This window comes from Rana temporaria, chromosome 7 (genome assembly GCF_905171775.1).
Source record: "Rana temporaria chromosome 7, aRanTem1.1, whole genome shotgun sequence".
Classification (NCBI taxonomy): Eukaryota; Metazoa; Chordata; class Amphibia; order Anura; family Ranidae; genus Rana; species Rana temporaria.
In genome coordinates, this window is record NC_053495.1 from 11,049,068 (window position 1) to 11,065,508 (window position 16,441).

Genomic DNA, 16,441 nt, shown 5'->3' on the forward strand with positions numbered 1-16,441 from the left:
TGTCTATTATATCCTGCAGGTGTGGTGCACTTTCTGAAAAGCCGCTTGCTTCCTCTACCGCCGACTTCATTTACAATACTGATGCTCTTGGATGGCAGGTCGGCAATCTGGGCTTGCCAACCAGCCATCCCAAAGCAGGAGGTCGCGGGCCACATCAAAGGGCTCCGCGGGCCACATGGTTGGGCACCCATGATCTAAGGCATGGGTGTCAAACTGGTGGCTCTCCAGCTGTTGCAGAATTACAAGTCCCATCATGCCTCTGGGAGTCATACTTGTAACGGTCAGCCTTGCAAATCCTCATGGGATTTGTAGTTCTGCAACAGCTGGAGGGCCACCGGTTTAACGTCTCTAATCTAAGGTCTTTAAACCCTGGGGGGGGGGGGGGTGCTAACTGCAGAGGGTCGGGGCATCTACAACTCTGTCCTGATCTGACAATAATCCACCATATCGGGGGAAACAATTGTCTCCTGAGTATGGTTAATTACAGGAGGAAAATATCAATCCTTTTAAAGAGATGACAGTGGGAAACCAGGTGGCCAAAAAGAGGATTACAGATGGGAACTTGCATCAAATCCCATTTTTACCAACCAGGCAGCAAAACCCTAGACCCTAGCGGAGCTGATAGTAGGGAACCAGATGCTACAAACAGAGTTTACAGATGGGAACTTGCATCAAATTTAAAGTTTTACCAACCAGGCGGCAACCCTAGACTGTGGGCTCTCTATGTACTCCATGTAGTGTTACCTTGTTATGATGTGCACTGCAGAAAGGTGCCGTACAAAATAAGTGTACCACACATTAATGCAACGTGTAGGTGCCTTTCCAGCCACAAACATCTGCCACAGACTCTAGGTCTTATAGAGCAGTGATGGCGAATCTCTGCACCCCAGATATTTTGGAACTACATTTCCCATGATGCTCATGCACTCTGCAGTGTTGTTAAGCACCATGGGAAATGTAGTTCCAAAACATCTGGGGTGCCAAGGTTCACCATCACTGTTATAGAGAATCCATCAGTGGATCCAATCATCTAGCTATATAATGTGCAAGACAATTGGAGAGAACTGGGGAATCTGGTGTAGAGTCACCAAAGGGATACCAGGAGCCAGCATGTGATTCAAACTGCCAGCACCAAGCCAAAACTGAGCAACTGTTTTGGATGACCCTGGGTTTTGGGTTTCCATAATGGCGCTACTCTTATTCTATATCAAACACATGAAAGCCAGAACAAAGGAAACACGGCTAGGTCACTAGTGGCAACCAATCTGATCCCAGCCGCCATTTTCCTAACGTTGCAGAAAGAATACTAAAACCTGATTGGTTGCCACGGGCAGCAAAAATGCCAAGCATTGATATTTAAACCGCCCGGAGGATGTTCTCATGACAACCGGCCAGTTCTCCAGTGACTGGTTTCAATGTCGTAACATGGATTGTCTGAGAATTTCCTAGGACACTTCCATAGTAATATTCCACTGTTCCTTGGCCCTGGTTTTCATAAATCAATGTGAAACTATGATATTATTTTTTTGAAGATCAATCTCAAGACTACGGGAATTGTTATTCAATTCTTCTTCCATTAGAGGGACAATTTATAAGAAATGGAGGCCGCAAAAATGTCTGTATTGCCTCCAACAGCCGAGTATTAGCAAAATGCCACTTGGCTTCTGGCTGGTTACTGTAGGCAACACAGACACATCCCTAATTCCTCTTCAAGTTGCAACAGAATTTAAAAGCACATTATAGTTAGTTTAAGCATTACTAAAGTGCAGATTATGGTTGTTTTAGCATGCCTTCAGTAGTATTGCAGCTTTAAGATTCCGGGCCATAAGCTGCTTCCATTCATTTTAAATTGGACCTGGTCTATGATGGGAAACATGCAACTCTCAGCGGACTGCTCCTACACAGAGGAGAGCTGCATCTCTATGTGACCGCCTCACCGTTGTATTGTCATACAGTACCTGACTCTGCCACATCTGCAATGTCCACCCCTTGCTCTTGTGCCATGAAGCCCAGGACGGAAAAAATTGCGAAGCCAGACACAAAACTGGTACCACTGTTGAGGCATCCCAGCAGCATACAGTCCCTATGTCACACACATGTCACGGAGCAGTGTTAATGACCAAAACCTGGAACCCCCGCACACCTCCCACCCCCGCTGACCGACGACTTGCCTATAGCAGTTGTACTTGTACTTGTTGTAGCTCCCCAAGGACGTCATGGCTCCCAGGCAGATGGCGTAGGAGAAGAAGATCTGGGTGCCAGCGTCAATCCAGACCTTGTGGGGATAAAAAGACAAGAGGGGGGTGTTGAATGGGGGGAGAGAGTCATTTTTAACACGTGTCATATGTTATGTCAAGTAGTGTCTCCTTCCCAGGCGCTTCGTTCCCAATATTCAAGACTCAGGTCTCCTTCAAAAGTACAAAGTTTATTCTTCAAGACAGGACAAGCAAACTGTCAATGCTTACATATTGACAGCTGATAACACATGGCAGGATGGTAATTCAGAAGGTTTTAGACGGAATGATATGATGGTACATCATCTGCTGGATAGGGTCCCTTCCCCCGATACTTCCATAGTAAAGGCTTCCCGCAGGGTGGGCTTCCTACCCTCATCTCCCTACATGGTCGGGTGACCCGAAGTCCCTAACTAGCTACTCACACCACATGGATTCTTATACTGTTTTAAAAGCCAAGCTAAGCATAATTTCTTTTAGAACAGCTCCAAGAAAGGTGGTGGTGCTCCTGTCACAAACGTAACACCCACTTGTATATATTAAGTAACACATCTCCACCCATAGTCTTGACGTAGAACTCCAAAAATACATGCAACCTACACAGCAACTGACCTTCGTCTATCCTCAAGAACCTTCAAAATTACCATGTTTAAATATTGATTCTCAGAAACTTTTATCACATAAAATTGTAATAAATTCAAAATCTAACAGGGGGGTGAGAAGCAACAGGTGACGTGTACTAATGTCAAGTTTTGTGGACAACTGATCATCACACCTATGTGAGCTTGTTGGATGTCTATTAAAAAATCATGGGCAATAATATGCAGTTGTGGCCTTAGGTCTTTAATTACCTTTACTCTTCTGTAAAGAACGTCTACAAGATTTTGTGTCTCTGTGGCAATGTGTGACCATTTAGCCAAAAGTGCATTTCTGAGGTCAGGTACTGAAGTTATAGGAGAAGTCCTGGCTTGCAATCAACTTTTCAACTCATCCCAAAAGGTGCTTTTTTTCGGGTGGCCGGGACTCTATGTGGGTCACTTGAGTTCCTCCACACCAGACTGGTCAAACTGTTATTCAGATGCTGAAACAGAAAAGGGTCTTCCCCAAACCTTAAGGTCGGAAGCGCACAATTGTCTAAAACGTCTTCGTATGCTCTAGTATTAACGAAACCCTTCATTAAAGGGGTTGTAAAGGTACATGTTTTCCCGCCTTAATGCATTCTATACATTAAGGTGAAAAAACATCCTGAAGATTAGCAGCCCCCCAGCCCCCCCCATTTACTTACCTGAGCCCTCGAAAGTCCCACATCGTGAACGCACTGGCTTCTCGGCCGGGCTTCTCGGCTCAATCATTGGATGATTGATAGCAGTGCAGCCATTGGCTCCCGCTGCTGTCAATCAAATCAATGACGCGGCTCGCCGGGGGTGGGGCCGAGTGATACAGTCGGCAGGTATGGCGCCCGCAAGCCAACTCCCTTGGGAGAGTGCTTCCCAGAAGAGGGTTAGCTCTTGCGGGGAGGAGCCGAAACAGCTGCCGAGGGACCCCAGAAGAGGAGGATCTGGGCCTCTCTGTGCAAAAGGAGCTGCACACTGAAGGTAAGTATGATGGGTCAGATTCAGATACAATGGCGTATCTTTTGGCCGGCGTAGCGCATCCCATTTGCACTACGTTGAAGTAACAAAGTGAGGCAAGTACAGTATTCACAAAGCACTTGCTCCGTAAGTTACGTTGGCGTAGCGCAAATGGGCCGGCGTAACCCCACCTAATTCAAAGTAGGCATGTAGTGGGCGGGCTACATTTAAATTAAATGAGGGCCGTTCGTACGGCGCATGCGTGCACATGCTCAGAATCACGTCGCAAATACTCCCTACGTAACGACATAAGCTCAATGCTTTCGACGTGAACGTAACCTACGCCCAGCCCCATTCACGTACGCTAACGCAAACAACGTAAAATACGACGGCTGTTCCGTCGTCCATACCTTGCATGGGCTGCGCCATCTTTTTGGTGGTTTATCTTTACGCCGGCGTATGTCTTACGTAAACGGCGTATCTTACTGCGACGGGCGTACGTACGTTCTTGAATCGGCGTATCTTGCTCATTTACATATTCGACAGGTACACGTCCTTGGGGGCCAGCGTAAATATGCACATAAGATACGACGGCGTAGGAGACTTAAATTTGGCCAAGATACGGCCGACGTAAGCGTATCTGGTTTCCAGAATACGCTTAAATATACGACGGCGTTCATTCGGACTTACGACGGCGTATCTACTGATACGCCGTCGTAAGTCTCTCTGAATCCGGCCCGAGATGTTTGTTATCTAAAGAAAAAAAAAAAAAGAAAGAAAAACCTTTAGAACCCCTTTAAGCTTAAATCAAACTTCTGAATCCTCCTAGAAAACACCAACTAAACTTAGAGACCACCTCATTTACATAAACCACTTGAGATGTACGTTTACTGCAAGCTGCCTTTAAAGGGGACACTAAACAATGGACACATTGAAAGGTTGTTTTCACCTGCGGATCCCTCAGTCGGGTGATGTCCGGGTACAGGTAGAATTTGATCCCTTCTGCGGCTCCAGGCAAGGTGACCCCACGGATCAGTAACACAAGCAGCATGATGAATGGGAAGGTGGCTGTAAAATACACCACCTAGAGCGGAAACAGATGACAACATTGTCTATGAGATTCCAGAGATGCAATAAAAAAGGTACCTGCCAGGGCGGCTGTTACCCAGCACCACTGAGGCTCCCATATAGAACTAGAGGCTACCATTCCCTACAATGTACATTGATCGCCCAGAGGGATTTTTTTTTCTCTAACAAAAGTGGAGTTACTCTTTAAAAGTACTTAGTTAAGCATTTATATAATCTGCCAATCTCTCATCGCTGAAGACTACCTGTCTTGGGGTCCCTCTTACCTTGCCTGTAGAATGGACGCCCTTCCAGATACAGAAGAAGCAGATGACCCAGGTGAGGAGCAAACACAGTGCCAGGTCCCACTTGACCACCCCAACGTCATCTATTCCCTTTGATAAAGTAAGAACTTTGCGCCTGCAGATGGAAAGAAAAAGTTGTTGATTAAAATGAGTGCATTTCACCTATACAGAATTCTGTACTAGAGAATAAAAAAAATAAAAAAACGATGGGGCACCATTCCTCCCTCTGGCCACAGTCTGTCCCCCCTAAAGTCTGAAGGTTAGTAAAACCCTGAGTTTGGGTATACAGTACATATCCTTTAAGTGCTCTGAACAGTTTACCGTATATACTCGAGTATAAGCCGAGTTTTTCAGCACTTTTTGTGTGGAAAATGCCCCCCTCGGCTTATACTCGAGTCACTTTTTTGCGCCTGATCTCCTGGTCTTTGGGGACCCCGTACCAGCCAGCCATAGGTCCCCTGGACCCCAATCTTGGCACACATGTAGCTCCACCCTTCCTCTACAAGTGTGCAAAGTTTGTTGTCCAGGGGACCTACGGCTGGGGAGCCCCAATTTTTCAAATTCGGGCACCCCTTCTATAGACTCCAATGTTAAAAAACGGTAATTTCTCTGGTGATTTTGGGGACCCGGTACTGGCCGGTCATAGGTCCCCTGGACCCGGAACTTGGCACACATGTAGCCCCATTTCTCCTCTAAGTGTGCAAAGTTTGTTGTCTGGGGGACCTACGGCTGGGGAGCACCGATTTTTCAAAGCCGGGCACCCCTTCCATAGACTCTAATGTTAAAACGTCTAGTCATGAGGCATGGGCATAGTGAGGCATGGGCACAGTGAGGCATGGGCACAGTGAGGCATGCAGATGGACACCCTAGGCTTACACTTGAGTCAATACGTTTTTCCCATTTTTTTGTGGTAAAATTAGGTGCCTCGGCTTATACTCGAGTATATATGGTATATTGCTAAAATGTGAATTCCTGGGCATTGGAGAATCCTCTTAAATATAGCACAAGGTGCTCCCTTTGTGCCTCTTTTACTCTCTGTAAATGATGGTGGGTTACATTATTCGCTCAGAACATCATAATAAAGATGTGCGGTAACAACATTATTCGCTCAGAACATCATAATAAAGATGTGCGGTAACAAAGTCAAACATCATTTTGCGAGGATTAAGCAATGTTAATTTTTGGCTTCCTAAGAGATGTGCTCTGACCCCTCAACCCGCGGTATTTGGGTTTTTATCCCACTGCTAAAATTTTGGCAAAAGACTGAACAGACAAATGCCAAGAATATCTGGCCAACCGCCACAGAAGCTATAAAACCTCAGATCTCCCAAGCAATCGGGATGAAGCATTCCGAAGAAAATTGACCTAAAAATAAACACTAATAGGAAAAACACAAAAACATGGCGTCGTGCCACTTTTTTCGGACTAGAACAAACCAGAACCTGAATATTCGCTGTAATTATACTTTCATAACATCTGCCAATCTGCAGCAGTTCAATTTCCTAAATGAAAGGCCCACTATAGTGAAAAAAAAATTATTCGGGTAACTAGATGTGGCTGATATTGTATAAGAATCGGTGTTGTATTTAAAATAAGTTTACATTTTTCATGATGTGTACATACAGACCAAGTTGTCCAGGGATTGGGGCAATACAAATACCACTGATGGGTTTTTACAACAATCCACTTTTCGTCGAGCAAGTTATTTTTTCGAAAGTAAAATAAAAACTACAGTATACTAAGGCTTACCTGTGGGTACAGCCAGGGCCGGCCCTACCATGGGTCCCGGCGAGTCCATGGGACCCAGGTGGAATTTTAAGAGGTTGGCAACGGGCACACTGCCCGAGGACTCGAAGCTCCATCCTTCTAGCATACAGTGTCATCCTTGCATCATGCTCCAATCCCCAGACGCACCCCGCTCCCCAGCAGTACAAGCTGTACTGCTGGGGAGCGGTGAAGGGGGGGCGGGGCGGGGGGTGGAGCAGCTCTCCCGGTCCCGGAACAACACAGGCCTCTATAGCTGGAGCACCCGCCACTGCTTCAGCACTGCTGTCGCCGCAATTTACATCACTGAGCCGGGATTGGAGCTTAGCTGGTTGGCGGCGGTGAAGCGGAAGGGGGGAGCTTTCATATACCTGTGAGCTGAGCTGATGTTTTTGGCCATGTCTCCTTGCAGGAGGGGGCATGTCTCTTTAGCATATGGAAATATCTCTTTGCTGAATATATGGGGATGTCTCTTTGCTTTATGGAAATGTCTCTTTGCTGGATATTTGTTTTGGGGGGGCAGCATTTTATTCTTGGACCCAGGCAGTACAATGTCTTGGGCCAGCCCTGTGTACAGCGGATATCTCCTAAACTTGCAACGTACAGCGTTTTAAATGACAGATGCCACCTGGATGGATGGACGGCTCTAGCCTTCCTTCTCACATTTGATTGCACCTAAAGCCCCTCTCACTCTTTGCATCTTGTGGTCACTGGATCACTTTACCAAAAAAATGCCTCAGCGCCACAGCCACATATCAAGGGAGAAGCAAGGAAATTCAATAGTAAAGTACAGTTAAAACAGACTTTATTATTAAAATTTCAAGAGAATATCCAAGCTCTTCAAGCGAGCGTGACGTCACTGCTACACTCCGCTCTAGGCACGTTTCGTCCAATTGATGTCTTCCAGGGGCAACTGAGAGCAATGTGCCATCGCTGTGACTCCCGTGTGTGCACACGGGAATGACTTCATTGCAGCCTGGCCATTTAAAAGACTGAAGCCCACAAATTTGGAAGGAAGACCAGGTAAAGATGGAAGCCCTGATAGCGGGGACAGTGAGCCGCCGGAGGGCTCCATCTCAAGGTAAGTCTGCCATAATGTGCTAGTATGCACTAGTTATGACTTAAACCCCCCCCCCCCCCGGGGGCCCACATTTTTTTTCCAAGGAGTTTTATACCACTTTAAAGGGGTTGTAAAGGCAGAAGGTTTTTTATCTTTATGCATTAGTATAAAAAAGTATTTCGTGTGCAGCAGCCCCCCCCCCCCCCCCATACTTACCTGAGGTCCCCCTCTGTTCAGCGATGTCCATGAGTTTCTCAGCCTTCTGAGATTCTCCTTCCTGATTGGCCAAGACACAGCAGCGACACCATTGGCTCCCGCTGCTGTCAACCAAAGTCAGCTAGCCAATAAGGGGAAAGGGGGCGGTGAGGCCTGGGTCGAGGGTTCGTGTCTGAATGGACACAGGGAGCTGTGACTCAGCTCGGGTGCCCCACATAGCAAGCTTCTTGCTGTGGGGGCACTGAACAGGAGGGAGGGGCCAGGATCACAGAAGAGGGACCCGAGAAGCGCAGAATCCGGGCTGTTCTGTGCAAATTCACTGCAACAGAGCGGGTAAGTATAACATGTTTATTATTTTTATAGAAAAAAATAAATAAAAACCACTTTAACCTAAACTTTTCATTACGTTTATTCTCTTACTTGCAGAAGGGTCAAACTAAGATTCATACGATAAGGCTCCTGCAAAGACCATCCTATATCAAGTCACTGAGCACAGAAACTCAATAAAGTTATAACAACAATTCTATCAGTAGTGCATCAAAGTAGACTAAAGGCTTGATCAGTTGCGTGTTTCACCTCCTCAAGCAGTCAGTTATAAGCCCTAAGCCCAGATAGGAGAATGGACGGCCTCTATGGCAAGGGTGCTCAACCTGTGGCCATAGTCGAGATGTGTTTTTACCTCCCCCCCCCCCCCCCAAACCACTGGGGTAGCATCAGGGGTCAAAATGAGGACCACATCCCATGCTCCGGGGGGCCCATGCCGCATTCTGTTTTACACTTGGACAAGAGGGGCTTTGAGGGTGGCATATACAGGAACCGATCCTTTCCCATTTTCCTCCTGAAACCAATGAAAGCCAGCTTCTCCTCCTTTCTGTCCCACCAGCATTTAGTGGCTGCAGTAAGAAAGTGTTCATTATGCTATTCAAAAAAAGAAAAAAGCCATTTCATTTCATTGCGGCCCACGACCAAAGCACTTAAATGGCCCTCAGTCTTCAGTCTTCAAAAGGTTGAACACCCTTGCTCTATGGCAAGCTTTGAGCCTGACAAGTCTGCTGTCAGGGAGAGAATACCATTAAAATAACAGCACCCACAGCCATCTCTGAAAGGTTGCGCTATTATAATGACACAAAAGTGGAAATTTAGGCCCAGATTCTCGTACGAGTTACGCCGAGTCCGAGCCGTCGTATCTATGCGCCCGATTCATAGAATCAGTTACGCATAGATTTGTATTAGATCCGACCGACGCAAGTCTCTTACGCCGTCTTATCTTAACTGCATATTTACGCTGGCCGCTAGGGGCGTGTACGCTGATTTACGCCTAGAAATATGTAAATCAGCTAGATACGCGAATTCACGAATGTACGCCCGGCCGACGCAGTACAGATAAGCCGTTTACGTTAGGCTTTTCCCGGCGTAAAGTTACCCCTGCTATATGAGGCGTACCAATGTTAAGTATGGACGTCGTTCCCGCGTCAAATTTTGAAAATTTACGTTGTTTGCGTAAGTCGTTCACGAATAGGGCTGGGCGTCATTTACGTTCACGTCGAAAGCATTGGCTTCTTGCGGGTTAATTTGGAGCATGCGCACTGGGATACTTTCACGGACGGCGCATGCGCCGTTCGTAAAAAGCGTCATTTACGTGGGGTCACATAAAATTTACATAACACACGCCCACATCTACCACATTTAAATTAGGCGGGCTTACGCCAGCCTATTTACGCTACGCCGCCGCAACTTTGGTTTGAGAATACAGCACTTAAAAGTTGCGGAGGCGTAACGTAAATAGGATACAAAAATACGCGATTCTATGTGAATCCGGGCCTCAGGCTTTTACAAATGCCAGCTGTGGACTGGTTTCTTTTAAAGCGCCCACAGGCAGATGAGGTCTGTGCCAGCTCACCAACCTGCAGAAGCCACGAAGATGTGGCCATCTGATTGAATAAAGTGCACCTACCAGGTAAACCCTCTCTCTCTTATAATGGATTGGTGCTCAATCATGCATATCCCAACCAATCAGGAAGTCTGCGTTATCTTTTTCGCCCTCGCCTGAACATCGCCCGTCCATCACAAGCCAGGCTTGATACAACAACGGTTGGAAACTCAATTTGAATCCCAGTCCGTTCTCGTCTTCGACTTACAGTAACATTTTAAAAGTGACTCGTGAAGCCGATTCACTTTTATGACTCCGCACTTTTCAAAAGGTTCAGAGAAGAGGCATTATGGGTTCAAAGCCCTGTGAAACTCAGAAGATCTATTTTAGATCCAAAGCACTTATCTTGTAGGACTCAGAGACGCCCCAGTCATCCAAAAAAACAAAAAACAAACAGATGGCATCCAGCTGGCTTGTAATAATATCTATAGAGCTTTATATAAGGCAATTCAGTGGGTGTCTGTGGGAGAGTCCCTTCAACACAATCTGCTCCAAAGCATTAACAGAGTGACATTCAGGGCCCAGTCACAGTTGTATCCTGCAGTAATCGGCGTTAAAGCCCAACTGAATCTTTTTATCGGGGTCCCCAGATGGTTTATGCCATATTGTGCCAGCTTGCACTGCATATCAGCACATTACAGCAGACTTACCTGTCAAACAAAGGCCTCCAGCACTGCGGTGTCAGTGCTCCAGCTGGTCCTGGGCACTACTATCTTTGCCTGGTCTCCCTCCCAACGTGAACAGTCGGCCCATGAGGACGTCACCCCTGCCCATGCGCACGGTAACCACAGGGTGGTGCTGTTAATGTACATGTGTGGCTCAGTGTACATTACCATGACAAGCATTCATGACAGAATAGACCACTAGGGTCTCTTCTGTTCTGAAAACCCTGCTTGTTGGTGTTTTTTCCACATTACAAGTTTAATTTGGATTTAAATCAGCTTAATACATTCCAGAGGAACACATATATATGTGCAAAGACTTACAACAGTTGGCTAGCTTTAGAAACCCTTTCTTGGAGATAGTGGTCTCCCTGCAGAGGAGCCACGCTCCACTCCATAGTCAAAACTATGAGCTCTGCAATCACAAACACTCAGGCTTCCTGCCGCTTGGAGACAGAAAGAATTCACGTTGGCGTATCTATTGATATGCTGCGTAAATTCTAGGATGCGCCGGCGTATCTTCTTTCTGTATTCAGAAAGCAAGATACGCCGAAATTTGGCTAAGATACGACTGACGTAAGTCTCTTACGCCGTCGTATCTCAGTTGCATATTTACGCTGGCTGCCAGGTGGCGCTTCCGTAGATTTACGCATAGAATATGTAAATTAGGTAGATACGCCGATTCAGAAACGCATTTTTTTACGTCGTTTACGTAAGGCTTTTTCCGGCGTAAAGTTACCCCTGCTATATGAGGCGTAGACAATGTTAAGTATGGACATCAGGCCAGCGTAGAATTTTGCGTCGTTTACGCAAGTCGTCTGTGAATGGGGCTGGGCGTACGTTACGTTCACGTCAAAACCAATGAGGCTTTGCGGCATAATTTGGAGCATGCGCACTGGGATACGTCCACGGACGGCGCATGTGCCGTTAGTAAAAAACGTCATTTACGTGGGATCACCATTCATTAACATACAACACACCCACTGTCTGGATAATTTGTATTACGCGGGCTTACGCCGGACCACATACGCTACGCCGCCGTAACTTGGGGCGCAGGTTCTTTCTGAATACAGAACCTGCCTCACTAAGTTACGGCGGCGTAGCGTATCTGAGATACGCTACGCCCGCACAAAGTTACGCCGGGCTTTCTGAATCCGGGCCCTAAACCGATAGATGGAGCCACAGATGTGAAAAGGATCCAGGCATTCCATTCAGGGGTTATTAAGGAGGGTTGCATGAATACAGTTTTTTTTTACCTGCGAGTACAAGTACCAATACCTTTGGTCAAGTACTCGCCGATACCGAGTGCTGATTACAGTTTCAGGTATCTGAGCATTTGCACTAGCACGAGTACTCGTGCAAATACTCGGTAACGGCACCAATACCGGCATCAGTGCAACTGTAGTTTTAAGTTGTTTTCTAGCCAAAAATGCAGATTTTTAACGTGTGACACAGATGAAAAAACTGCCCCAGAAGAGAACTGGTTAGGCAGTAACGAGTTATTGCCAAATCAATAGGCCATAAAGAAATGTAAAAATTGAAGACTGACCGCTTTCCCCTGGTTGTACGCACATATACGACCCTTAGTTACATAGTTAATAAGTTTGAAAAAAGACACAAGTCCATCTAGTTCAACCAAAAAATAATAAGAATAATACAAATCACATATACACAATCCTTCACCCACCCTTAAGGCTGTATACTGTATATGTGCTATTGTGTTTGTGCTGGGATCACACTGCACAGTGCTCTCCTAGGGCAAAGGCCACGCTGTCAACAAAATCCCAGCATCTCGTACCAACATTCAGGAATATATATATATATATATATATATATATATATACTTTCTGCATAAATTTAGGTCAATATGTATTCTGCTACGTATTTTTGGTAAGAAAAAATCCCAATAAGCGTATATTGATTGTAGATGCTATAACTTTTGCGCAAACCAAACTTTGGAATATAGCGACTTATAGCGAGACTGCAATATTGCGGCAGACATAATCAGACACTGACACTTTTTGGGGACCAATGACACTAATACAGCGATCAGTGCTAAACAATATACAGTCACTGTACTGATGACAATGGCTGGGAAAGGGGTTAACATCAGGGGCGATCAAAGGGTTAACTGTGTGCCTAGCCAGTGCTTGTGTACAATGCAGAGCGACGCAGTGCCGTATCGCCAATAATGGCCTGGTCAGGAAGGGGGTAAATCCTTCCGGGGCTGAAGTGGTTAAAGAGCACCTGTCAGTTCAGATCCATCATGGCGACGCCTGTTAGCGGGTATCCACTTACCTGCTGGCGCCAAGTCCTTGTTGTGTCACTGCCGCATCACCAGCCATCCCATTAAAATGAATATAACTGTCGTTGAGTGAACAGCAGGTCAGAGGAGGGGCCGCTGTGGGACAGATGACAGTTGCTCTTTAAAAATTATGATTTAAATCAAGCCTTTTTACTAGTGATTTAAATCAAATCCAACCTGTGGCAAAGCATGTACCGATATGTCGTACAACACCCCACTGCACTTGCGTTTCAATGTGCAAGAAATGCATGGTGCGTCGTGCACTGCATCTGAAAAAAAAAAAAATTGTACAGGCCCACCTTTTCTGGTGAGTTGTGGTATGTTGGAATTCATATGAATAGTCTGTCTAAATGCAACACAACGCAACCCCAGCAGCACACACACACACCAATGTCACACCTACACCACATACACACAAAACCATAGACGGGTCACATATCTTACTCCCAGAACTCTGTGACGGGGGAGGTGAAGTTGCTGGAGTTCAGCGCCAGCCACATCGTCCGGTTCTTCCGGAAAGTGTCCTCCACGCAGTTCTCGGTATTCCACGCCTGGTGGCACAGAGCCCACGGCAGCTGGCCCCGGAAGGACTGGAATAAGTAATAGACGCCCCAGGCCAGGATGACGATGTAGTAGACATTCAGGAGGGACACAATTACGATGGAGGCATAGCCGATTCCTGGAAAAGGAGAGAAAATTCTATTAGCAGTAGATTCATCCACACTCTTATGGATCATCTTTGTTAGCAAACAATACAAACTGACAAAGCAAGTAAAAAAAACTTAATTTAGAGAAGATAAGTGATGAAAGTCCTTCCAGGACCAGAAACGCACTTGGTGTGTGAGTGAGAACGCCATGATCAGTGAGCGGTTTCAGCAGATAGACATCCCTGAAAACAAAGCAGCTGCATCATTCTGTCTAAACTCTTTATCAATCACTGGGAGTGAGAGAGCAGCTGCGGTGAGTGACAGCTTGAAAACCTGCATCCCCAAAAGAACCGCCAACTTTTTGTTTTAGTTTTCACATGGTCACCAAGGCATTGGATAACACTTAAAGCAGGGCTTGACAAATTTGCTTGGAATCTAGGAGCCAGCTAAAAAAGTTAGGAGACAGGTTTTTTTTTCTTAACGACAAAATTGATGGCACAGTGGTGACAATTGATGGCACAGTCGCTGCGTTTGGCATATCACAGTGGTGACAATTGATGGCACAGTGGCGACAATTGATGGCAAAGTGGCTGCGTTTGATGGCATGGCACAGTGGTGACAATTGATGGTACAGTGGTGACAATTGATGGCACAGTGGTGACAATTGATGGCACAGTGGCTGCAAAGTGAACAATATCAAAATGCCTGTGCCCTAACTCAGTGTTGCTAGTGTGAACCATAAGTGCAAAAATCCTATAAATGATGGTTTTAAAATTGTCTTTTTGGCTTCTCTTTACCTTTATCCTTGCTGTTCGCGCTCTGTGAGATGCTGGAGGGTGCAGGGTTCCTCCGGCCAGCTCCTTTCCTGTGACTCCCCGTGGCACCGCTCCCTCAGAGAAATTCCCCAATCCCCGGAGGCGAGAGACGGCCGGAGGCGGAGCGCCCGCAGCCTGTGCTTGTATCATCCCCGACCCAGCACAGCCGATGGCGGTTCCATGACACTTATGCATCCCGCCCGGCCGGCAGGCAGCTCGCCTCACTCCAGCCGCCTCCGATGCATAGGCCGCAAAGCCGCGGCCTAAATTAGCGGCACGACGCGATCGCGGGATTCGCGGCAATGCTCACAGTATACCCCAGCTTTGCTGCCATGGGCGCCAGGTCGATAATTCTAGGTGCAACGGCGACCCGGCGCCCGGAATTTGAAGAATACTGACTTAAAGTAAAGCCAACACCCTCTTAAAAAGCAATTTTGTGCCAAATCGACCATCAAACTTCCAAAAAAAAATCTATGGCTGGCTTCAGAATACAATGTGCTATTGTTTGTGGGCACATTGGTTATCTAACATAGGGGTCTCAAAACTTTCTAAACAAGGGGCCAGTTTACTGTCCGTCAGACTGTTGGGGGGCCAGACTGTGGCCATTGGGTTGGAAAAGATCCCGTGTCAGTAGGAGACAAATAATGCCCCATTTTTGGTGTCATTGGGAGGAATTGTCCCCCATCATTGACGTCATTGGGCCCAATTGTTGGTGCCATTGGGAAAAAATTGAGGCCCATTGTTGATGTCCGTGGAGGAATTATGCCTCATTGTTGGGATCAGTGGATGAAATAGCGTCCCAAGGGTCAGATAAAAGCAAGAAAAAGCAAAAAAAAGGGTCTCACCACTGATCTAACTCTTCTGCACTTCATACTAAAGGGCGTTTTTAATATTATATATATATATTGTGTGCATTTGCACAGCCATTAAATAATCTCCGTAATGTAACTAATATGCTTATTTCCAATGATTGTTGGCTCCATCTAGTGCCCTCAATGGAGGCATTTCAGGAAAATATTCAGACTAGGCATAAAGAGGTCCACTTCTTCAGGAGAACTGGTTGGGGATTGTAGAGCAATACAAGAACAAACTAGCCAGATATAAAAACTTTTGTTAAATGTGCTTTCCAAATATGTGTGGATCCGGCCCCTGAAAGCCAGCAACCAAATCCGGGACCCACAAAGCACAACAGGGGCCACAACTCCCAGGAACGTGTCTAATTAAATTATGAAAAACGACAGGCATAGGTAGAAATGGACCATATATCCCCCTTAGGAAATGGTGTATCTGTGATGGAAATTAGCCACTCCCAAAGTTCATATTTATCTGGTTTTCCAGAAAACCGCAATGCACTAAAAGTACTGTCAACTTGCTACACCATAAGAGCTCTCCTGCCTCTCCTTATATCTCCTTTTTGGCAGAGAATACCTCAAAGGACTGTTTTTAATCCTTTACTCATCTTTGAGGACCAACATCTCACCCCACCCCATCTTTGTGGAGAATATTCCCATCTGCCCACAGGATGTTGGAGGTTGCTCTCAAGAGACCCATTCCTAGGTCCTAAAATGGGGCCTATTAGGATAGTTTGAAGTACCCGTCCAACTCTTGCAACTGGACATCCCACTTCCCCTATGGCTTAACAAATCCTAATAAGCCCTGACCCAATCATGCCATCCGGTTGGCTTAGCCATTTTTTATATGTGTAAAGCAGTCTCGGGTAGTGGGGGACCTTCCCTGGGTCCAAATGGCTTTCTCAGGATACCCACTCCAAGGTCCTCAAAAGGGGGCCATCAGGATGGTTTGAAGTACTTGTTTGCAGCCGAGCAAAAAAATAACCCGTCCAACACCTGCAATTGGAGATTCCACT

At 46.3% G+C, this 16,441-nt stretch overlaps 1 protein-coding gene across 1 annotated transcript in view; it reads right to left on the minus strand.

The window, feature by feature from the left end:
* The window catches only part of SLC6A6 (solute carrier family 6 member 6), a 72,797-nt gene that overhangs the window by 13,122 nt on the left and 43,234 nt on the right, over window positions 1-16,441 (minus strand). The window contains exons 4-8 of the mRNA XM_040358879.1: window positions 13,557-13,791; window positions 5,158-5,290; window positions 4,755-4,889; window positions 2,172-2,275; window positions 1,959-2,083 (exon numbers count right to left, since the gene is read on the minus strand). Of these exons, the coding sequence (XP_040214813.1) occupies window positions 1,959-2,083; window positions 2,172-2,275; window positions 4,755-4,889; window positions 5,158-5,290; window positions 13,557-13,791 (732 nt within the window). The remainder of the gene's footprint in view (window positions 1-1,958; window positions 2,084-2,171; window positions 2,276-4,754; window positions 4,890-5,157; window positions 5,291-13,556; window positions 13,792-16,441) is intronic.